The sequence below is a fragment of the Peromyscus leucopus genome, chromosome 8a (assembly GCF_004664715.2).
Source record: "Peromyscus leucopus breed LL Stock chromosome 8a, UCI_PerLeu_2.1, whole genome shotgun sequence".
Taxonomy (NCBI): domain Eukaryota; kingdom Metazoa; phylum Chordata; class Mammalia; order Rodentia; family Cricetidae; genus Peromyscus; species Peromyscus leucopus.
Genome location: NC_051085.1, coordinates 39,710,942 through 39,735,337, shown reverse-complemented (window position 1 = coordinate 39,735,337; position 24,396 = coordinate 39,710,942). Strand labels below are relative to the sequence as shown.

Here is a 24,396-nt window from a genome sequence, read left to right as displayed (position 1 = left end):
GTGTGTGGGGTAGCTGATTCTTTCCTTTTTTCCCTTCTTCCTTCCTTTTTTTTGTCATCAGAACCCTGATTTGGTTCTGGGATCTGGAAACCACCCTATGAAGACAGGCACATTCCAAACACGGAGAAGAATAGCATCACAATCATCATACGGTTTCAGTTCCTTCACCAGAGACTGATCTGGTCTCGGGACTTAAGGGGAGATCTGTAAGGGAAAGGGGCTTCTCCTAGAAAAGTTTGCCTTTAACAACAAACACACAGGACCGAGGAGTGTTTTGTCAGGCAAGCAAAAGGACCTGAGTTTGATCGCCAATAACACACATTAAAAAGTCCGTTATTCGGTACTCCACCAACACTGGAGAGGCAGAGACAAGAGGATCTCTGAGACTTGCTGGCAGATAGTTTGCTCAAATTGGTCATGTCTGCTTTCAGTGAGAGATTCTGTCTCAAAACAATTTTTTTTAATTATAATGTACAGAGCAATTAAAGAAGACACCCAATGTTAAACTTCAGCCTTGACATGCATGTAAACACACACACACACACACACACACACACACACATACACACACACACACACACACACAAAATGAAGTATTCTTTGTTGGATGTCATATCTGCATGAGATGTCTGGGGCTTCTACAGCTGTCTTGTAGTCATGAGGCAAGGCATCATTCACTGACTGATAATGAGAGTAACAGAACAGAAAAATAAAAATGTGCACTAATGGCTGAGGAGAGCAGCGTGTATGTAACTCAGCCTGCATTCACTCTTTCATATGATTTTAAACCATTTAGGCCGGGCTTGCTACACATAGACCAAGTAAGACAACAGTTACAGTTTCTAAAGACAAGCATTGCTATATTTTAAATGTTTTGATAGCCGGGTGGTGGTGGTGGTGGTGGCGGCGGCGGCGGCGGCGGCGGCGGCGGCGGCGCACGCCTTTAATCCCAGCACTCTGGAGGCAGAAGCAGGCAGATCTCTGTGAGTTCGAGGCCAACCTGGTCTACAAAGCAAGTTCCAGGAAAGGCACAAAGCTACACAGAGAAACCCTGTCTTGAAAAACCAAAAAAAAAAAAAAAAAAAAAAAATGTTTTGATGACATTTACTGTTAGCCCCTGAAGAGATGGCTCAGCAGTTCAGAGTTCTTCCAGGGGACCAGGATTCAAGTCCCAGCACTGATGGCTCACGACGGTCAGTAATTCTGGTTCCAGGGGATTCAATGCCCTCTTCTGGCTTCCATGAGCACTAGGCACATGGATGGCACACTGCCATGCATGCAGGAAAAACATCCAAGCCCATAAAATAATTTTTAAAAACTACTAAAACTTATTTTCAATGCTATTGCAATCTAGGGAACGAAATGCTTTATGCTTCCAAACTGAAACAAGAACACAGATACAAACTATAAGGCTGGACTTGGCAAATCCTACCTGTCACTTGTTTTCATACCTCCAAGGACACAAGGGTGTTTTTCAATAGTTGAGAAACATAAAAAGAACATTTTCTGGCATGTGACAATTACATGAATTCAAATTTCAGAGTCTAGAAGTGGAGTGTCACTGAACACAGACAACTCTTCTTGCTTATGGCTATTTTTGTTCTCTAAGGGAGGGGGGGGTCTCTGTAGGTGTCAGGCAGGGAAGAGAACAGCGCAAAGAGACGGGAATGAAAATTCAGTTCAGATAGACTTCGTCAACCTGGATCAAGACTTCTAAAAAGTGTGAAACCAGGTGGTTCATTGTCAGCATATTTATAACAGAGTCCAACTTGGAAAACGTTTCCTGGTGTAGTTCAATCCCCAGAACACAAGAAAGCTTAATTACATTGACACTCGACTCAGGATACATGTCATTTCTTCCAAGAAGATGGGTTCGATGGACAGTCTACCTGGACTAGCTTACAGGCCTAATGGAAGGGTCTGGCCTGGTCTCGGTAATGAAGATAGCCTAGAGGTCATTTGGACTATTAGCCACCTCTGGTCCTGGTTGTGGGAGCTTGGAGCAGCCTCTGGTTATAAGGGTCATTTAGACTATTAGGTTATCTCTGGTCCTGGTTTTAGGAGACTGGGGAGCCCCTGGCTGTAAGGGTCATTTAGATTACTAGCCACCTCTGGTCCTGGCTGTAGGAACTGGATATGGCTTATCCCAACAGAAAACTCAGAGCAGCAGGCTATTAATCAATTCCCAGCTTTCCAGATGGAAGAACAGGGTTTGTTTTTCACATCTTTCTCATTGGAAAGACAATCCTGCATGCTTACCTTTCCTGGTAAGATGCAGGAAAAACATCCAAGCCCATAAAATAATTTTTAAAAACTACTAAGACTTATTTTCAATGCTATTGCAATCTAGGGAACGAAATGCTTTATGCTTCCAAACTGAAACAGGAACACAGATACAAACTATATCATTTTACCATAGTAAAAAGGTCCTTGAGCCCCAGATCTGTGGCTCAAGGACCTTTTTACTATGGTCCCAAAATCCAAAGTCAAAGAAAGTATGATGACCTTCAAATCTAACATTTACTGTCTGGTTTTTCTCAGAAAACATTCACTGGTCCTAATAACAGACCAAGTACATTAGTTGCTTTCCTGTTGTTGTGATAAGATACTATGACCAAGGCAGCTTAGGAAAGAAAGAATTTATTGGGGCTTATGCTTCCAGAGCGATAAGGGTCCATCACAGGAGGGAGACAGCATCAAGTGGCAGCCGGGGCAGCCGGAGGCTAAGAGCTCACATCCTCAAGTGAAACCAGGAAGCAGAGAGACCTCGGGAGGGAAATGGGGTAAGGCTATCTAAACTCAAAGCCCACCCCCAGTGACACACTTCCTCCAGCAAGGCCTCGGAAGGGAAATGGGGTAAGGCTATCTAAACTCAAAGCCCACCCCCAGTGACGCACTTCCTCCAGCAAGGCCTCCACCCCTGGACCTCCCCGCAAACAGCGCCACCAGCAGGGCAAGCATTCAAATCCTGGAGCCTACGGAGGAGTTGTCTCATTCAAGTCACCAAACCAAGGAATTTCAAGCCCAACTACATAGCAAAAATCACTTGACGTACTTTAAGGAACAGAGAAACCCAGGACTCACCCAGACTAGTCAAAGAGAAATAAAGCCAGAGATGTAATAGGAAATTAAGGGTGAGAGCTATTAAGCCAGATAATGTAAGTGGGCCATGAAATACAGGGGAGTTTCACTGTGGACATGAGAAGGACGTGTTTATAGAACACTAGATTTTCAAATACGGCTGTGATTTACCCAACATTCTTTGTAAATGCCTATCGCACATCTGTAGCCCACTCAGTTTATAAGCAAGGTGAGCAGCAGGCAGGATCACCCGTTGGTTGGATGAAGGTTCTTTTACTCTTCCGGGATAGAGATTGTGGGTGGGCAGGAAGCCCTGCAACGCTGGTCTCTACCACCTTTCTTTTCCTTCTGTGTTTGCCAGCAGCAAGTGTCAGCGGTGGCCAGAGAGAAGCGGATCTTCTCATGTTATACAGAGCAAATATGGTGGGCTTCCCCTTGCCAGTGTTACAGTCTCTATACGGGCCTCGGATGTTGGGGCTTCTGGCCCTTAGCAGTGGACAAATGCTACAACTCTAAGCCTAGAGTCTGAGTCCCTTGACTGTAAAGACTAGACAGTTCCCTGGAACCTTTTGTGGTGACCAGGACCTGCAGATTCTCCTCTCTGGCTCCTTGAAAACTTCTCTCTGCTCCCTGTCTCTGCTCCTTCTCCACTCCCCCCCTCTCTTCATTCTTTTTTTTTTTCCATTTCAATTTCCCTTCTTCCTGCCCTGCGCACTCATGAGCTATCCAGATGAACGGTAAAGTTATCGATGGCTACTGCCAGGATTCAGGACACCTGCCTAAATTGAGACAGCATTTGGGGGTCAAGATACATTTGGGCACATGCGCCGGGCGGTGGTGGCGCACGCCTTTAATCCCAGCACTCGGGAGGCGGAGACAGGTGGATCTCTGTGAGTTCGAGGCCAGCCTGGTCTCCAAAGCGAGTTCCAGGAAAGGCGTAAAGCTACACAGAGAAACCCTGTCTCGAAAAACAAAACAAAACAAAAAAAAAAAAAAAAAAAAAAACATTTGGGCACATGCTGCTGCTTGGTAGCCAGGACACCTAGAGGGCTTTCTTCAGGAACTGAACAGTAGGCCAGCCAGAACCGTGAAGGTGTAGGCATCTGGGGGGGGGGGCACAGGAATCCTTCAGGTAAGCCCAGTAGGCAGTCTTAAGCCATTAGGCTATGCCGGGGCTGCAGGGAAAATTCAGGTCTGCGGGTATTGCTGGCAGGCAGGCCTGAGGCCTCTAGTCATGGTCACTTCTTCGGCCATCAGGTGGAAGCTGCCAGGATTTTGTGCTGGGAAGCTGGGCCCAGAGCTTGAGACCCAGCTGTCAATCACAAGCAAGGCTGTTCAGGAACCAGCACCAGAGATTAGAAACTAGTACCGAATCTCACCGCCTTTTTCCTCCATGGTATCTCTGCTGCTTCTTTGTGTATATAGCCCAGCCCAAAGTACTGAAAGTAAGAAAAAAACACGGGGCCCTATTGAGAAAAGGCTTTATGGGACCTGATATTCCAGCCTACGCGGGGACACAGCACAGGAAGGTGTCTTCTAGACAACTCACTGAGGATGCCTACTTAGCCAATCATAGTCATTTGCTTAACATTCGTTGTGGATCAAGGACATGAGTTAATCATAGTCTTGCTCCTTTTTTACCAATTCCAGTCATTAAAGCTGTGTTTTCAACCATCCAGGGCTTGTCTCATAGAGCATTACATGTCTCCTGTGCCATCATATGTCGGAAGTATGTGATCTGCTTTTTGATTTTGATTTTACAGGGGATTACAGTTAAGATACTGCATGAATCTCAGAAGAGACCTTGAACTTTAGACTTTGAAATAAGTTTGAGACTGTTATAGACTATCGGGACTTTTGAAGTTAGACTGTACATTTTGGCATTAGGATATGGCTACAAGCCTTTGGGGCCAGGGAGTGGAATGTCATGGTTTGAAAGAAAATGGTCCCCAAAGGGAGTGGCACTATTAGGAGGTATGGCTTTGTTGGAGTAAGTATGGCCTTGTTGGAGGAAGTGTGTCACTGTGGAGGCGGGTTTTGAGATCTCATATATGCTCAAGCCACATCCAGTGTCTCAGGCCACTTCCTGTTGCCTGTGCAAGATGTAGGACTCTCAGTGTTGTGTCTGCCTGTACGTTGCCATGTCCCACCATGATGATAATAAACTGAACCTCCGAACTGTAAGCCACCCTATTAAATGTTTTCCTCTATAAGAGTTGTCATGGTCATGGTTTCTATTTTCATAACAATAGAAACCGTGAGACAAGTGCTTATAATATAAACTTACTAACTTATCCTTAACACTGACAGTGATTATAACAGAGTTTTTCCTTTTTTATTTGAAAATTTCATACATGCACCATACAATGTACCACCCTTTCCCCTACCCCGATTCCCTCCAAGATCATCCAATCACATCCTCCTCTCAACTTCATATCTTCCTTTCATAATTAATTAATTAAGCCCACTGAGTCCAATTAGTGCTACCCATGTGCACACGGGTACAGGACTCTCCACTGGGGCATGGAATCCCAATAGGAGCCACACCCCTAAAGAAAAGTGACTTTCCTTCTCCCAGCAACCATCAGCCATCCACCTTCCAATAGCTCCTAAGGTAAGGGTGGGACTTCAGAAGCCCCCCAACAGTACTATAGCAGATTTCACCAGTGCTCTCATGATGCTTTACACCTTCCCAAGGAGAACTGGATCCTTCCAGGATGTCTCAGAAGGGTATGAGGAGCAAGTACACGCAGTATATTCTTATTTAAATGTTGACATAACTGGAAAAACTCTGGTAGCACTAATTGTTCTCATGCCAAGAAATAACAGCATTGAAAAAAAAATAATTCACATCCAGAAGAATTAAACTGTTAACAGCTAAGAAGTACTTGAGGGAGAAATAATTCTAGCTGGAAAAGATTAAGAATGGGGGGGGGGAGAATACAATCAAGCCACGGAGGAGAATGTGCACATCTTAACAAAACCTACCGTGAACCAGAAAGTATCTTTAAGACAATACGTCATGAAAAATGCATAGCTTTTATTCATAAAAGGCTGTCTGAATAACTGCCATGGACCTGGACACAACATGCAAAGTACTGGGTTAAGAGATAACTGTTATTTCTTCTTTAAAATCCTTAAAAAAAAAAAAAAACCACAAGAGGTGAAATCTGTATATGTTATTTTTCTTATTGCTGTAACCAAATAACTGATAAAAAGCAACATAATGGAGAAAGGCATCTCTTGGCTCACAGTTTGAGGGAACAGTCTAGCTATGACGTCAGGGAAGGCTAGGCTACAGGAGCATCAGGAGGCTGGCCACACTGTGTTTGCCATTAGAAAACAGAAAGCAGAGGGGAGTGGAGCTATGAACCTCCAGACCTGTCCTCCAGTGACCCGTTCCTCCAGTGAGGCTCTGTGGTGATATTTTATGTGCACCCCAATAAAACGTATCTGGGGATCAGAAGGAAAAGCCAGCCACTACATTAAACATAGAGGTCAGGCAGTGGTAGCACACGCCTTTAATCTTAGTATTTGGGAGCCAGAGATTCATCCAGATCTCTGTGAGTTCAAGGCCACACTGGGAACAGAGCCAGGTGTGGTGGCACCAGCCTTTACTCCCACACTGGTTAACCATAGAGGTTTGGTGGTCTGTGCAGACAGACAGAAAGATAGAGCTGGGCAGAAAGAGGAAGGGATGTAGCTGGGTGGAGAGAGGAAGTAAGATGTCAGGGCACAGAAAGGTATATAAGGTGTGAGTATAAAGGAAGTAGCTCTCTCTTCGGCTGGGGATTTCCTAGCGGTAAGAATGTGGCTTCTTTCTGCTTCTCTGATCCTTCAGCTTTCACCCCAGTATCTGGCTTCAGGTTTTTTATATTAATAAAATCATTTAGCAATTCATCTTACAAGGCTTTACCCTCAAATGTTTCTACAACCTTTCAAATTAGTGCAACTGTCTAGGAAGCAAGTATTTGTGAGTTTATAGAGACATTTCACATCCAATCTACAACCTTGTCTATTTTTATAAATGAAACAGATTCAGTGAGGCTGAATCATGTGCCCAAGGCCACACAGACAGGAAGTAGCCAAGCTTGACTGAAAATAGATTCTTCAATGTGAATTTTAGTCAAGAAGGAAGCACCTTCTTCTGATTGGTGAAAGAGTGACTGCTGCTGTGGTTTGAATAAGAACATCCCCCATAGGCTCATATATTGGAATGCTTCATCACCAGGGAGTAGAACTGTTTGAAAGGATTAGAAGGATTAGGAGGTGTGGCTTTGTTGGAATGGGTATGGCCTTGTTGGAGGAAGTGTGTCATTGGGGATGGGTTTTGAGTTTTCAAAATTCCATGTCAGCCCCAATGTCTTGCTCTCTTTGGTTGCTGCCTATGGATCAGGACGTAGCTCTCAGCCACCGCTCTAGCACCATGCCTGACTGCATGCCACCATGCACCCCGCCATGATGACAATGGAGTTTTACTTACATTGGAACTGATGCCCACATCCTGTTAACTGGTATTAAAAAAAAATCAGTTCATACACACGTAGAACAGATATGTACAGCAACACAGAAACATGGCTTTGAGTATGCTGTACTTCAAGGGGAGGCCTGAGGAGCTTTGACTATGAAAGCACATGAAAGGATTCCAGCTGGTCTGCACTCATCTATTAAATTTTCATGCCTGAAGAAGCTAATGTCAACTCATTATTAGACTCATTACTAGTCAATTTGTAAAACAAATTACAACCCTAGAGTGGAGACATCTTGAACATGGTGGAAATACAGTCAAATGAAGACACACACACACACACACACACACACACACACACACACACACACATATATATTGTAATGAATACAAAGTAATATATTAAAAGGGGGTATCATCTACTCCATGTAATATGTATCAATCATCTTTCATGAGTACAAATACAAGCTAAGTATCCAGAGAGCCATTGGTAATGTATGGCTGAGGGGTGTAAGAGCTACTGGTAATATATGGTTGAATGGTGTGAGAGCCATTGGTAATGTATGGTTGAATGGTGTGAGAGCCATTGGTAATGTATGGTAGAACAGTATGAGAACCATTGGTAATGTATGGCCAAATGGAATGAGACTCTGTGTCTGGTCCAAGTGAGACAGTCACCTAAACCAGCAATCCTCAAAACATGATCCACAAACTAGTTCTGGCTCATAAATCATTTGTTACTAATCTAAGATAACTAGAGAAACTGAGAGTAAAGACACTTATAGCAAATTAACCTTTATGAAACACCCACACAAGACATTGTTTTACCTGATTGCTAATACCCAAATTAGTGTAGAATTAATGATTTAATGTATAGAATAAGAATCACACAGCATGGGCTGCCAGTAACCCCTGCAAATAGTCACATATTGGTTAATGAACTAGATATTTTATTTAATATTTAATATTTAATACAAAATTAAATTATAATTTAATATATAAAAATATTTATGTTACATTTAATTTGTGTGTGTGTACATGTGTGTGCATGCACACATGCACTGAAGTGCTTGTAGAGGCAGCTGGGGTCCCCTAGAGCTGGAGTTGTAAGGCACCTCATCTGGATGCTCCAGGCCTTTGGAAGAGCAGCCAGTGCTCTTAATCACTGAGCCATCTCTCCAACCACCTAGAAATGCTCTTTAGAAGTAATAAATGGCCTTTCCTAGAAGACAGCTTGAGAAGCCATTAGTGTCCTAGACATCACTGATGAACCTTTTCAATTCTCAATCACCAGTCACCTCTTTTTGCCTGTCTGGATCTGAGCTCCTACAAGCAAACCCCAAAATACTCAGGCACAGGATGACCCGAGAGACCACTATGCAGCATAAACAGACTTAGAATGAACTGTTTTGTGTATATGTTGGGAGGAAACGGACAGTGCAACACTGTAACACTTCTATAAAGGTCATCAAGAGGTCAACCTGATTCCTGCTCGCTCTTTTTATTGAGGTCTACTCATTCTTGGGAGATGCTTTTTCTCAAAGTAAACTGAGCAAGAAGAAATATCCATAAGAATAAATGTGTTGTTTTGTAAAAATCATTGTTTAGAAATAAGGAAATAAGAGCCAGTTCTTTAATGTGTCCCAATGAAGAAGACATGGTGTGATTGATGAATCTACAGCTACATTGAACGCTCCATATTGAAGAGCGGAAGGTTCACTTAGCTGCTTGAAGTCTTTAGCAATCTATCTTGGATCAAGTTATTAATAGAACCATTTTCTCTTAGATGTTCAAGGACTAGGTTCCCTCTCAGTGCTTTGGAAAACATACACTATCTCGTTGTGAAATACTTAGTAGTCTAATTTTACTCAGAAGCAGGAACCCTTTTTAAAACTTGTGTGTTGTTTGTATGAGCATGCATGTATGTCCATGAGTATACAAGTGCCTGTGGAGGCCACAGGCCAGTGTCTTCCTCTATCACTCTCCACCTTATGCTTTGAGGCAAAGTCTCTCAGTGTTTTGAGCTCCTGTTCTAGCTAGACAGGCTAGCCCTGAGGATCTGCTTGTCTTGCCCCAAAGTGCTAGGATTACGGATGCTCACCACTTTCATGTGAATGCTGGGGATCCATACTCCAGCCCTCATGCTTGAGTAGTCATCCTTTACCACTGAGCCATCTCCCTTCTCCCCAAAACCCAAACCCTTTAAAGCAAATACAGCCGGCCTCTAAGTCCCAGAAGCCATACAAGTCTCATTCTGACTATAATCGGTGTTTTTAATTGTAAAAGCATTTGCACCTTTAGATTTCCGTTTTCTCACCCTTCACCCCACGATTCAACACATTTCTCTCCATTTCCTGTAGTGCATAAAAAGATGGTTTGTTCACAGGTGCTCCTGAAAACATTCAACAGCTATCTATGTATCCAATAAATCCTATGCTTGGCATTCATTCATCATTTATCAAGCAATTATCTATCTTCTGCTGAGCAAGTGCTCAGTGAAAAATGAGCCTCGTAGGTTGTGTGGAGTCTAAATAATAGAAAAGTGTCCTAATTCTCATCAAAACTGGAGATGCCAACCAAGAGGAAAAATGATGTTTATTGCTAGTATTCCAAGGAACCACTCATGATTACTTTATAATTACTGCATTTGAGATGGTAGAATCAATTTTAACAATCAAATATGTAATTATGGTGTGGGGGCAAAAACATAATCCCACAGTAAAAAAAAAAAAAAAAAATGACTCCACATTAAGACATGTGAAGGCCAGGGGAAAAAACTTTATTTATTGATAAAATACTTCAATACCCGCCCCTACCACAGCTCCATCCAGAGTAAATGCTCATCAAATTATAATTTCTAAAAAAAATCACATCACTCCAGTATCATAAAAGTGTCCTTATCTTTTAATGGTTTATTTATTTTTATCTTACGAGCACTGGTGTTTTGCCTGCACACTTGTCTGTGTGAAAGTGTCAAATTGCTGGGGTTACAGACAGTTATGAGCTGCCACATGGGTGCTGAGAATTGAACCTGGGTCCTCTGGAAGAGCAGCCAGTGCTCTTAACCACTGAGCCATTTCTCCAGCCCCTCTTATTCTTTTCCTGTCCTCACAGATTCTGTGGGCACTACAGGGATGGCCCACATTTTCTTCAGGACCCCTAGGATCTGACTCCATTAAGACATGAGGGTATCTGTAAGTGACTCCTTGAAAGGGGCTGGAATTATCCAAATAGTTGCTACTGACATTTGAATGTAACATACACCATATGGGTGCATGAGATTGATCTCTTGGTCTTCAGCCAATGGCGTCATTCTGGGAGACTGTAGAACCATTAGGGGGTGGGAGCTGACTAGAGAAGTAGGCCACTGAAGCTCAGGTGGGCTTGAAGTTTTAGAGCTTGGCCCCACTTTCCATCTTCTGTTTCCTGACGGTAGATTACGATGCCACACACCACCTCGCTCTCCTATGAACATGCCCTCTCCACCATCTCCATGCAGTAGCTCCACAAACTTTAAGCCAAATCAACCCCAGAAGTTGCTTCTTGTCAGTGTTTTTTAAACAACACCAATGAAAGTAATCAACACAGGAAAAAGTGGAGCTAATACTGGGGTGGTGAGCCTGGCATGCAGTTTGTGAGCCTTGGGACTACTCTGTAGGAGGAATGTAGAGGAGTTTGGAGCTGCTAGGAGAGAGCAGAGGTCAGTACTCAGGACACTTTCCAGTCTCTCCTGGACATGCACAGAGCAAGGACACCTCTGGATTGCCCAGTGCATACCTTCCTCACTAAGGTCAGAGAGGCAGCTCTGCCATCTTGTTACAGATCTCACATTCTAACAATGTCCTGTCCACAATCCACTCACTGTCATGGCTTCCTCCTCCATGCATTCTTGGCTGGTGAGTCTCTCTCTGTGTTCAAGGACCTCCAGGTACAGCCACTGCCTACTGCCTCTCAGTGCAAGAGAAGATTGTTAAAAAGCCTTGGGGAGAAGTTATGTGTGCTAGAGAAGCCTCATTCAGGCATACGAGTTCACTGTTTATAAATCAACTCTACGTGCGTGCGTGCGTGCGTGCGTGCGTGCGTGCGTGTGTGTGTGTGTGTGTGTGTGTGTGTGTGTACACATACACATTTATATACATTTAGTAGGGGATCTTATAAAACAAGTAAGGTACTGATTGGTTGACAAAAAATGTAGCCAGAAGTTCGCAGGAAACTACTCTGTATTGCCCTATAGTAAAGGTTCAGGATTCACTGATCTCAGTCATGGGGAACTGTGTGAAATGTGACCACCACAGACCTGAAGATCCAGCCACAGTGACAGTTGGAAGGCACCTGGTACTTCCTTCCCCAGTTGGGATTAACAGTGGAGACCCCTTGATATAAAGGGACCCCACTACACTTTCATTTAAGTAAATAAATACTTTGTGGTGTCACATAAAACTTTGGTGAGGTTTAAGCTAATAGGACAATTTAACCGTAACTCCTTAGTAAGAAACGTAATGATTTTTGTAACATAGCTGTAAAAGATGACTGTTCTAGATTGTATTCAACTTGTTCTAAAATACAATCCCCCTAAATTGCAATAAACCTTGCCTTTCTTCTGCTCTTGTATATGACTAATCATCATTTTCAAAAATAGAAAGGCATCCTAGTGACCTGCTGGCATCTCTATGAGCTGCATATTTCAGAAGTGTAACAAGAATACCTCCACAACCGGCTTGTTTTTCTGCAAGTAAAATGTCTCTCTCCCCAAAAAAGATATTCTGCAGATTAAAAGGGGGCGGGGGAACCTTAGCATCGTACATTACTTCCTTTTTCTCTTTAAAAAAATAACCCTGCAATAAAATATTATTTTCAATTTTTGAGGCCATCTTCAACAATAGCCCACATCTGATGCACAGATAATGTAAAAAGGCAAAATTTCTAAAATATGTCAAAACGCATTATTGAGCTTGCACTAAATAGTTCAAGCTTAACTCTGAATAATAATAGATTTGATGTAACACCTAGACAGCAGTGTGTGGCCTGAGGTCTTTGCACAGTTCGGCAAAGAAAGAAAATAGCTTAAACTACCAGGCAAACAATGGGCTATTTTTCAGCAGTGAGCAGGAACAGAGGACTGATCCACGCCGTAGCAAGCGTAGAGCTTAAAAACACTACCCCCAGTAAGTGAAAGAGGCCAGTCACAGTGGATCGCACACTATGAGCGTCTAATGCTCAGAGGAGGCAAATCTATAGAATATAGGATTCTGTGGCTGTGATAAAAACACTCCCCAAACGTGACTTGGAAAGGAAAGATCGGTTGGGTGCCATGGGGTTGGGACAAGGGTACGGGTCAGAAGGGAGAGTGACCGTTCAGCTTTGTGGGATTGTTTTTTGCAGTGGTAGACTCTTCTGGGATTAGGCAGTGGTGCTGGGTTTTCAATTTAGTGAATGTGCTAAACGCCATTGAATGGAACACTGTGAAACACCGAATTTTGCTTAATAGAAATCACGTCTACAAAGGCAATTGCATACCCACAAAATACTTACAATCTTTAAAAGCCATGTGACTGTTGAGGATGCAGGGAAATAGAGCACCCATATTCTGCTGGTAAGAGCATCAAATTGTTAAAGAACAGCTTGGCAGTTCTAAGTAAACCCACCACTGAACCCACAAATTCCACCCAGGAGAAATGAAAAACCTATGTCCACACAGAAACCTGTACACAATTTGTGTTTTCTCTTCCTTCCTTCCTTCCTTCCTCCCTCCCTTCCTTCCTCTATCTTTCTTTTTCTTTTTTCTCTCTTTCTCTCTCTCCATATATATATATATCTTTATACATATACATCTTTACATATGTATATCTTTATATATCTTTCTCTCTTCTCTCTCTCTCTCCCTCCCTCTCTCCCTCTCTCTCTCTTTGCCCCTCCCTGCACAAATGCTGATGTCAGCATTATTCCTAACAGTCCAAAGTTGAAACAACTCAATTAACTACCAACTACTAACTGATAAACAAAATGTTTATAAAAGGCATTATTTGAACATAAAAAAGAGTGATGCTACAACATGCCTGAAACCTGAAAATATTTTAAGCAAAGGAAGTTCATCACAAGGAATATACACTGCCATGATTCTACTCATATGAAGTGTCCAGAAGGTAGGTGTGGACTCGGTGACCTGGGGAGACTCTTACAGCACCCCAGTTCCTGGACATTTTCCAGAAATGACACAAACACAGAGTCACCCACCAGGACGGGAGCTGCAGAGTGGACAGGCCCCCTGTTTTGTTTTTTAGAGTGTTGGGTCTCCAACCAAACCATCCAAACAAAGATCAGTGAAGTTAGCAGCTTCCTAGAGGATGGCTCTGGGAATTAGGGGTCAGGGTCCTGGCTTGCCTTCTGTTCCATAATTAAACACTACCCAAGGGTGGCTTGGGAAGGAAAGGTTTATTTGGCTTACATTTCCATACCACAGTCCATCATTGAGGGGAATCTACAACCTGGGGCAGTAACTGAATCAGAGACCATGGAAGAACACAGCTTGTTCCCAGGCTCGCTCACCTTCAGCTACCTTTCTTTCCTTTTCTTGTTTTTTTTTTTTTTTTTTTTTTTCTTCTTTCTTTTTTCTTTGACATAGCCCTGGGTGTGCTGGAGCTCACTTCATAGACCAGATAGGCCTCAAACTCACAGAGATCTTCCTGTGTTTCCCCAGGGGAGTGTTGGGATTAAGGCCATGGATGCCACCACTCCCAGCCCCAGTTACCTTCTTTATATTTCCCAGAACTACTTGCCCAGGGGTGGCACCACCCACAGTTGGGCTGGGCCCTCCCACACTCATCATTAATCAGAGAAAATGCCCCACAGACTTGCCTACCAGCCACTTTGATGGTGACATTTTCACAGTTGAAGTTCCCTCTTCCCAAATGACTCTAATTTATACCAAATTGACAAAACAAAAAACAAACAACTAAGTGGCAAAAAGGCTGAGTAAAGACTAAAGGCTGAGGTGGGGTATTGATTGAAAAAAAGTCCTAGCATTGTAATGGCTGCATAACTCCATAAATAGACTGAAAAGCCATTAAGCAGTATACTTTATTATTATTATTGATTTCCTGTTTTTGAGGCATTCTCACAAAGCCGGGGGTGGGGTGGGGGGTTTGGAGGGTAGTGGTTTCAAACTTGGTGTGTAGTCAAGGATCACTTCCAATTTCTGAGCTTCCTGCTTCCAAACCACAGTGCCGGGATTGCGGGGGCGCATGACCATGTCTGGTTCACTGAATAGTAGGGGCAAACTAATACACATACACGTGATGCATGAGTGAGGAGGACCTGTGAGGCCCTACCCCAAGAGCAGTCAGTGTCTGTTAGTGGCTGCTGGGACGTGAAGATTTGCTACTCTTTAGGAGTGTGGGCATTGGTAGGTTCCCAGTGCCTCAAAGGATGACTTCCGTTAGAGTGCATGCAAATTGCACTAGTTGAATTCAGTGGGCTAAATAAATAATAAAACGATTTGAAGCTGGGAGGGAGATGTGATGGGGGGGAATCTTTAAGGGAGCTGAAGGGGAGAGGGAGGAGTGGATATGATCAAGATATAATTGCATACAGGTATAAAAATGTTAAAGACAATAAAAGGATGCATTAGATATGAATTTATTTCAATAAATCTTTTGGAAAAAAATAAGAAACTAAGGAAAATGTCTAAAAAGCACTGCTGTGTGTTCTCGCCCGCCCCCAAGTGCTGATGACATGACTATGTGCCTCAGATCATTTGTGGAAAAAGTCAAGAAAGCAGATCGCCGGAGACTCCTCCCAAAGACTCTGGGCCTCCACTGACTTTCCACTTTGAGCAGCCTTGAAGACTGTTGGGGGACCCTGGCTGCCTTACAGGTATAAATGGGGCTGCTGATCCCAGTTTGGACTCCAGGGTCTAACCCACTGCATGGGTCAGAGTCAACAGCAAGCACTAGCTCCAGGTAATCTCTGAGCCCTGGCCGTCAAGTGGCCCCCGAGGGGCAGGTGGTCCCCTGCTGTGTCGGGGAAGAGACTGGTATTGCAGAGGAGCTGGCAGTATCCGCAAGTCTAGGGAGAGGCGCCGGAACCGGTTCCACAGAAACTGAGGGTGCCCGGCTCAGGCCCCGCCCACTGCTACCCACAGCCAGGCTCTGCAAAACGAAGATCTGGGCGGCAGGGACTCTGCAGGGGAACCGGGTGACGACAGGCCAGCTGGCGGATCCTGGCCCATCTCCCTATCCCTGCAGAGGGGTGCGGCCAGCTCTCCTCGGGATCACAACGCCCCCTCGCGGCTCAGACCCGGGAGTGTCCTACTGACCCCCCAGTAAGGGCTGCAAGGCGGTGCATCCGTGGGGCGGGGACTCAGAACAAGGTGCTTAGTGCACATAGACAGGACAGACGACCCAGGCGTGCGCCCCTTGGGAACTGTCCCTGACCATGGCCGAGGAGCCAGAGCCAGACCTCGAGCCGGCCGAGGACGCAGTGGAGCCGGCCGTGGACGCAGTGGAGCCGGCCGTGGACGCAGTGGAGCCCGTCGTGGAGATGCCGAGCTGGAAGGCTCCGGAGGACACAGACCCCCAGGTAGGTGTCTTTTAGGGCCCACAAGGGTTGCTTCTGGGCTTCTTTATTATGAGATCGAAGAGTCCCATAGAGTTAAGTAAAAAGTACTATTTTAGACCCTGCTTAAACCAGGCAGGAGATGCATTGTTTACCTGACCCCCTCCCCCACCCCAGGTGAGAGTCATGCTCAACTTCCTGTCTAGGGTGGGGGAAGTAGAGAGTTGCAATGGACACCCATCAGTTCTATGTAAGAGATGCTTGTTTCTTTTAAGCTGGCCCTAGGGCAGTATCAGCTCCTCCGTCCCATAGGGGCATCTCCGGAGAGTCCCTTCTTGTCTTAAAGACCGGAAGCTCAGGCTAGACCTTGAGGCCCCAGCAGCCTTATAGCCCGCAGTCTCCTGGTAGACGAGAGTTAAGGTTACCCATATTGCTGACTCTCACCTCCCGATGTCTGGGAGTTGTTTCTGGAAATTTGCTGTGTTCCATTTCAGCCTGGAAGTTATGAGATCCGACACTACGGACCAGCCAAGTGGGTCAGCACTTGTGTGGAGTCTATGGACTGGGATTCAGCCATCCAGACTGGCTTCACAAAACTGAATGGCTACATTCAAGGCAAAAACGAGAAAGGTAAAAAAGTAGCCTCTGAGATCCTGAGGCTATTGAGTTTAAACTTACTGAAGAAATCTCGTTTGTCATAGAATGAATAACCAGACCATTGAAACCCTACTGTTTTTTATACACGATTGGCCTCAGGAACCTTAGTGGTAGCTAGAGAGGAAGATGCTGTGGCTGGGTTCCACTTTTCAATTCTATTCGTCCCCAATTTTGTTGTATGAAATAAGGCTCTGTAACTAGGGAGAAGTCCTTACCTGTGGCAAATGTCTCTAATAACTTGTGAATGATAATTAGTGATACCCCAGAACAAGAAAATGTGTAAGAGAATGAGCCGCAAGTCATTAACACTCCCTCTCTTTCTCCCCGCCCCCCACCCCGTGTGTGTGTGTGTGTGTGTGTGTGTAACTTTCAGGTCTCTTAGCCTATAGGACCTCATTTTCTGAGTTGTAAAGCAAAGATGATTAATTGTCCCATCTTTTCTGTAATTTCTTCTTTAAAAAATAGAATTCATTAACCCCAGAATACAACACTACAGAAAATGTAGATTATGAATAATCGTCATTTCCACCCCCCACCCCTCTTTAAAAGATGAGACATTATCTTGAGGGTACCTAGTTACGGGGGCGCTGTAAAGTAAATCAAGAAAGTCACATAAAAAAAACAGATTGAAAGATTCCCATGAACCACACGTACACACGAAAGGTGCTTTCATTTTCTGCGGTGCAGAGATGAAATTGAAGCTGACCGCTCCTGTGACAAGCTGTGTGGAGGCCGGCTCCAGCCCTTTCAGCGAGTCTACCATTACCATCTCCCTGCGTGTCCCCTCCGAGCAGCAATCTGATCCACCCCGGCCTGCAGAGTCGGATGTCTTCATTGAAGACAGAGCTGGAATGACCGTGTTTGTGCGGTAAGTGGTAGGTAATTCACAGCCCTGCTGACTGCTACCTGTGTGCGTTCACCATTCAGCTCCTACGCCTGCTCCTATAGCAAGCAGGCTTCTCACCCTTCTATAAGTACAGTCTAATGCAGCCATGGTGTTTTCCCACTGGCTCAGTTTTAAAATGTCACTGAGGGCTATTTCAAGATATAGTCTATTTACTGGGAAGTCTATTATATACCTTCCACATATAAAACATAGCACAAATTATATCACCCAGAGCATAGGGTCACCCTTTCCTCTAATCTAGGGAGACCTGAATAATAATACCTTCAAAAAACAGTCTACGATGTCATCTTCGTCTGTTCGGGCTACCACAACAAATACTATAGACTCCGTAGCTTATAAGAAACAGAAATTTGGGGTTTTGTTTTTGTTTTGGAGTTCTTTCTAAAAGTTGGGTTCAAGTTCAAGGCACTGAGAGTTTTAGTGACTGGCCAGGGACAGACCATTTTCTGGTTCCGATGAGCACCATTGATCCTCTTTGTAAGGGTGATAATCCCTTTCATGGGGGCTCAACCCCCATGAACTAATCACCCTTCAGAGGCTCTTAAAACCATCACATTAGGAATTCAATATAAATTTTTGAGAGATACAGGCATTCAGTCCACAGCATTCTGTCCCTAAGCACATGAACTTTGTGTCTTTCTCATACAAAATACATTCAGTTCCATTGTATTAGCCCCAGAATATAGTCAGATTTTCCTTTGGGCCACCAGCTCACAAATAACAACATGGAGACTTACTATTACTTACAAAGCTTAGCCTTAGCTTGGCTCTTTCCCAACTAGCTCTTATAACTTAAATTAACTTGTTTCTACTAAACTATGTTCTGCCACATGGCTCGGTCACCTCTCCTCTGTACCGAATGTCCAACTTCTTCAGTGTCTTGCTGACATCTCTCCTGTGGGTCTAGATTCATCCCGAGTCCCTCTCTCTCTCCCCAGAAGGCCTGCCTATTCTCTCCTGCCTAGCTATTGGCCGTTCAGCTCTTTATTAAGCCAATCACAGTGACACATCTTCACACAATGTAAACAAATATTCCACAACACCAGAATCTTAGCTCTTTTCAGCACTGACTCAAAAAACTCATTTAAATATCATCCAAATAAAATCTGGCTGAGACTCAAGGCATGATTCATCCTGAAGCAAATTCTCACCAGCTGTGGGCCTGTAAAGTCAAACAAGCTATAGGCTTCCAAAGTACAACGCATGCATGGGAGAGACATCCTCATTCCAAATGAGAAAATAGGGAAGAAAAAGTAATGGGCCTCAACAAGACTCAGATCTCAAGACTTTAATCTTTTTGACTCAAGGCTCTGCCCCCACCGCCCCTCAGGTCCATTGGACTGGGGGTTGGACCTCTACAGCTTTACAGGACAGAATTAGGCTCTTGATGCCCCCACACAGCTGTTTCCCTTGACTTTGGGTACCCCCAAGCCCAGCAAAGTTGCCATGGTTTAGAGCGGTGGTTCTCAACCTGTGGGTTGCAACCCCTTTGGGGTTGCGTATCAGAAATCCTGCATGTCAGGTATTTATATTACAATTCATAACAGTAGCAAAATGACAGCTATGAAGTAGTGGCAAAATAATTTTATGGTTTGGGGGTCACTACAACATGAGGAACTGTATTCAAGGGCCATATCATTAGGAAGGTTGAGAACCACTGATTTAGAGTCACCTCCTTGTAGATTCATTCCACCAGGCTACAATTACATCCCAGTCACTCTTCTAATATGGTGTGCCCTCTCTCACAGTTCCATTAGAGATAGCTGGACTAGAGACTGTCTGTGATGGCCCAGCCCTCTGCTGGCATGCCTCTAGGTATGGGGAGACATTGTTGAATAGATAGACAAGGTCTTTGCTCTTCTTTGAAGGATCCTCTTTCATCTGAGGCTGCCAGATGGGGTTTTTTTTTGTTTGTTTGGTTGGTTTTTGTTTTTGCATTGGCACATTAGTAAGAAAACTTATACCAATGAAGCATATTAAAAATACTTTTTGTTCATTTTTAACCTTCTAAGTGAAAACCATTGTACTTGCGTGTCCTATACTTCAGCAGGTCAATGTGTTATTGTGACTTCTTCTTGGAATACTTTTATTTATGCACTTTACTAAACTTTTGTTATTTCCTTTCCCATCTGTGTAGCAGCTCCATCCCTCTGATCTGTCTCTTGGTCTAGTTCTTACCCAGATCTGATCAGATTCCTTTCTGCTCAGCATCCTGTAGCATCATCCCGAAGGGACATAGGTTAATATGCAAAGTTCTTGCTTCTGGCTTCAGCTGTCCTTTTGGACTCATCTTCTTCTTCCCTTTGTATGCTGGCATTTCCATTTTTCTCATCCCTCTCTCCCTCTGTTCAGGGAAAACCATCCTTCATTCTAAGACCAACTCAGAAGGCGCCTACTAGCCTGAACTGAGTCCCATCCTTAGTATTCCGAGAGCCCTTCGATCCTGTCTCTGTTAAAATACTTCTCAGGAGGTTTAGACGATGCTGTCAAGCATTGTTCTCTTTCATTGGACTATGAATGTGTAGACATCCAAATTATGTTATATCCATCCGCAACCCACTCTGTTCTCCTTGCCCCGGAAGAGGGCAAAGGGGAAGCATTTGATTGAGTGTCTCTGTTGACACACTCTTGTAGTCCCAGGTACTTAGGAGGCTGAGGCAGAAGTTAACTTAAACCTGAGAGTTCTGCCACAGCCTGAGCAACTAAGACTCCACCCCAGAGTATGCAGCAGCAACAACAGAACAAAAGAAACATGGCACACAGAAGTCCACCTTGGTGGCACACTTCCACAACACTAGCTTTGGGGTGGCTCAGTTACGACGGTCATGAGCTTGAGGTTAACACCAGCTGCAGAATGTGGTCAGGTTTCTCTTTGGGCCACCAGTTCACAAAAGACATGGAGACTTTTAATAATATGATGAAAACTCAGCCTTAGCTTAGCTTAGGCTTGCCCAACTAGCTCTTATAACTTAACCTGTTTTTATTAATCGACGATTTACCATGAGGCTTTTTATCTTTCTGTCATCCTGTACCTCCTGTCTTCTGTGTCTCCTGGCATCTCCCCTGCGCCTTGATTATCTCTTCCTCTTCCTTTCTCTACCCGGAAACCCCACCTATTCCTCCTGCCTAGCTCTTGGCCGTTCAGCTTTTGATTACACCAATCACAGAAAATACATCTTCACACAGTCTACAAATATCCCACTACAATAATATAGTGCCTCTAAGGGTTGTCTGAGCTATATAGCAAGACTCCCTGATGCATAGGGACTTTCAGGGCAGCCTGCATTGTATATAAGAGAGAAGAGAGAGAGAGGGGTGGGGAGGGAGATGAGGGACTTGGAGTGTGGAAGAGGGGTGAGTGTCTGAGGGGGTTTCTGCGTGGTTCTCTAGATTGCAACATCAGCTTGTTTCTGGGAAGTTCCTAGTAATGCACTTGGGCCCTGTGCTACACACCCTCAATGTTCATTTTAATAAGGCCCTAGGATGACTTTTGTACACATTAGTCTGCACGAGAAGATGTAAGTTCCAGTACGTCAATGGATGGGACTTAAGAGTTTCCTTGGGTCTCTCCTAAGTAAACTTCATGAGCCTGGGCAGGAAGGTCAGTGGCTGCCTGGAAGTCACTTCATCGAGCTTTTAGGGCCCCAGACTCCGCTGTTCATCTCAGACTAGCATTGGTATCCATAGTAAAATCACTCATGTGCAATCACTTTCTCCTCCGTAGGTCTTTTGACGGATTCTGCAGTGGCCAAAGGAATCAAGAACAACTTTTAACATTAGCAAACATTTTGAGGGAAGAAGGAAAAGTTTTCAATGAAAGGGTCTTTTATACTGCCGGCTACAGTAGTCCTTTCCAATTACTTGATAGAAATAACGAAGTGTGGCTGATTCAGACCAATGAGCCCTCCAAAGAAAACGAGTAAGAAAATGAAGCTCACTGTCAGGGGCAGAACTCCTGTTGAATGCAGACATCAACAGCACCTTAAGTGAAGTATCTAGTGTCTTCATAATGTAAATACCTGATGTGCAGGATATCTGATATGTGACCCCCCAAAGGGGCCACAACTCACAAGTTGAGAACTGCTGTTCTGGGGTGTCTTACCCTAAATACCATCCCAAATCATGCTTATTTCCAGTGTGCCTTTTTGAGACACTTTATTTAGGTCCAGGTACCAAGACAAATCTATGAATGGGTCCTAAGTGAGATGGCCTCTGTTTCTGTGAGGATCCAGGGCAAAGCCATGCCATTTCCCTCTTATCCTGGCTATTACAATCAAGTTGCCTTCTTCTGCTTGGATTTAGGACATTTGAATGCTCTACCTTCCATATAATAGCAATAAAAATGTTCAAGATCTGTACTGTGTAGAAGTAAAATTAAATAGTCTTACTGCTGCCTCGATTACGTTTTTTTTTTCTGTTGAATCCATGCCTCAGTCCAGCTACCAGTCCCTAGATAAAGAAAGCTCTTACCTTCAAGTGTTGACAGAATTTGCAGAAAGAAAATACATTGATGAAATGATGAGACTTCCTCTGCCACTTGACAGGTGTGCCTTTTGAAGAAATACATCCAAATACCTAATTTTTATATTCACTGGAATTTTCGAAGTATTGCATGTAGTCTTTCTAGAGGTTTTATGGAAATTCTTACTCCTTCCAAGTGTGGGTTGCTGCAAAATCAAGGAGTCTGGAAAGCCTTGCCTCCTTGGGCTGTCAGGTCTTATTGTTGGGACAATCAAGTCACATTCAGGTTCCAGGCAGCTGTCATGGAAAGGACTCTCACGCTAATGTGGGCTCCTAGGATGACGACTTTCAGAGCAGGGGGTAAAGCAGGTTAGACCTCAGGAATGTCCTGATAATTAAAACTGCTCACAAATGGCATGGTTCTACTTCTCATTAACTGTGTGAGCGGAAACCACATAGTCACTTGTTGAGAAATAATCATAGAGGAGGCTGAGGAGCCAGTAGATTGGATCGGGTGAAATGATGCATGAGATTCCTCCAACTTTAATGTTATGAGGTGTTTTTGTAAAATTAAACTTTCTAGAACAGTGTTCTTGACCTTCCTAATGCTGCCATGTAGTGGTGATCCCCCCACCCAACTCCATAACTAATTTTGCTACTTTTATGAATCATAATGTAAATAGTTTTAGATATAGAGGTTTGTCAAAGTGGTCCCAACCCATAGGTTGAGAGCGCTGCTCTAGACCATGATCTGCCCCGGTAGTTACGAGTTTCTAGGTAATCTATTCTGAATGCCTCATCTGAATCCTCACAGTCAAACCTCAGAATAATCCACATGTGAGCATCATTATTTTATAGAAGGGGAAACTAGTTGCCCCAGATAAAACTGTAAGGGCAGAGGTTGACCTGGTTTTTCCTTTCATTCTCTTACCAGGCCAACTGGGGTAATAAGTTTCCTGCACAGAAACTTTTGAAATGGTTGTTTTTGATACTAAACAAGCTACATTTCTGTTTTTTTTTTTTTTAAATTACTGAAGATAAAAAGCTTTAATTCTCAGCATTATTTCCCTCAGTTGCATGTTGAATTTATTGATTTCTTATATATCTATGCTTGCCAAAAAGCAATTACTTTTATAGCATGGATATGTATGATCACTGGGGGATGCTTTAGTCTCTGCTACTGATGAAAGTCCACATCACTAACGTCGATTGTTAGGAGGCAAATATTTCCAGTATTTAACCTGCAGTTCTGTATGAAACATGCAAAATTTCCATTTTAAATGAGAGGAACCTATTTCTGATGGCTAAAATGGAAAAGTGTTCAAAAAAAAAAAAAAAAACCCGATTTTTTGCCCCATTCAAGTTCAATGTATTCCATTTTCCTCTTCTTTTATAAGCTAAAACCATGTCAACCTCAAATTGGTAGGTCCAGACAGTGTTTCTCACAGCAGCAAGTTGGTTCATTTCATGGCTGACACTGATTGTGAAGCATCCTTTGTGTTAACATTTCTCCTTGTGTCCTCCTATCTATGGGAGACATGTTTAGACTTTTTTTTAAAGATTTATTTATTTATTATGTATACAGTGTTATGCCTACATGCCAGAAGAGGGCATCAGATCTTATCATAGATAGTTGTGAGCTACCATGTGGTTGTTGGGAATTGAACCCAGGTCCACTGGAAGAGCAGCCAGTGCACTTAACCTCTGAGCCATCTCTCCAGCCCTAGACTTTCTTTTCTAAGTCTCAGTCTTCCTCTTTGCTGTTGGCCTAATTTTGCTCCATGAATGAGACCCTGTCTTTTCTGCAAACTCAATGCCTCCAATCGCTGCACCCAAAACAGACTCTGGTTTTGGAAACCTGATTCCCCCACAAGAAATCCCACTTGTTCTTGACTCTTATATAGGACAGTTCCCAGCTTGCTTGCTCATCCTACCCCACCACCTTGCCCATTTATCTAGTTGCCCTGCAAAGAGTTGACCACTTAGCTTCTTAAAAATCTCAAATCTGCCTCCCCCACCACACAAGTAGTTCTCTGACATGGCATTTATTTTTATGGTTCAGGTAACTACGGAGTCCGTACTCTGTTCCTGGGACAGTGCTCATGGTCCCTCATCACTGACTTGCTATTCACTAGCTTCAGCAACATGGTTCATTTATCTACTGAGTCCAGCTGCCTGCTGAAAATACAGTCGTGTTCATGAAGCATGGGGGCCCCGTCTCAATGGACTTTGCTTCCTAGACAGTTGAGGAAGTTCAATGAAATAAGAT

The 24,396-nt window shown here is 43.8% G+C and overlaps 1 protein-coding gene across 1 annotated transcript; it reads left to right on the top strand.

Annotated features, from left to right (window-relative positions):
* The first annotated feature begins 15,670 nt into the window (after positions 1–15,670).
* On the top strand, positions 15,671–22,065 carry Hebp2 (heme binding protein 2). The gene is made up of 4 exons (XM_028861763.2): positions 15,671–16,126; positions 16,597–16,732; positions 17,447–17,627; positions 21,391–22,065. The coding sequence occupies exons 1-4, from the start codon at positions 15,983–15,985 to the stop codon at positions 21,587–21,589; spliced, it is 660 nt and encodes a 219-aa protein (XP_028717596.1). The 5' UTR covers positions 15,671–15,982; the 3' UTR covers positions 21,590–22,065.
* The last annotated feature ends 2,331 nt before the right edge of the window (positions 22,066–24,396 follow it).

Coding starts and splice junctions, on each gene's coding strand:
- Hebp2 (XM_028861763.2), top strand. CDS start 15,983: ATGGCCGAGGAGCCAGAGCCAGACCTCGAGCCGGCCGAGGACGCAGTG. Junction 16,127..16,596: donor CGGAGGACACAGACCCCCAG/GTAGGTGTCTTT, acceptor GTTCCATTTCAG/CCTGGAAGTTATGAGATCCG. Junction 17,628..21,390: donor GGAATGACCGTGTTTGTGCG/GTAAGTGGTAGG, acceptor TCTCCTCCGTAG/GTCTTTTGACGGATTCTGCA.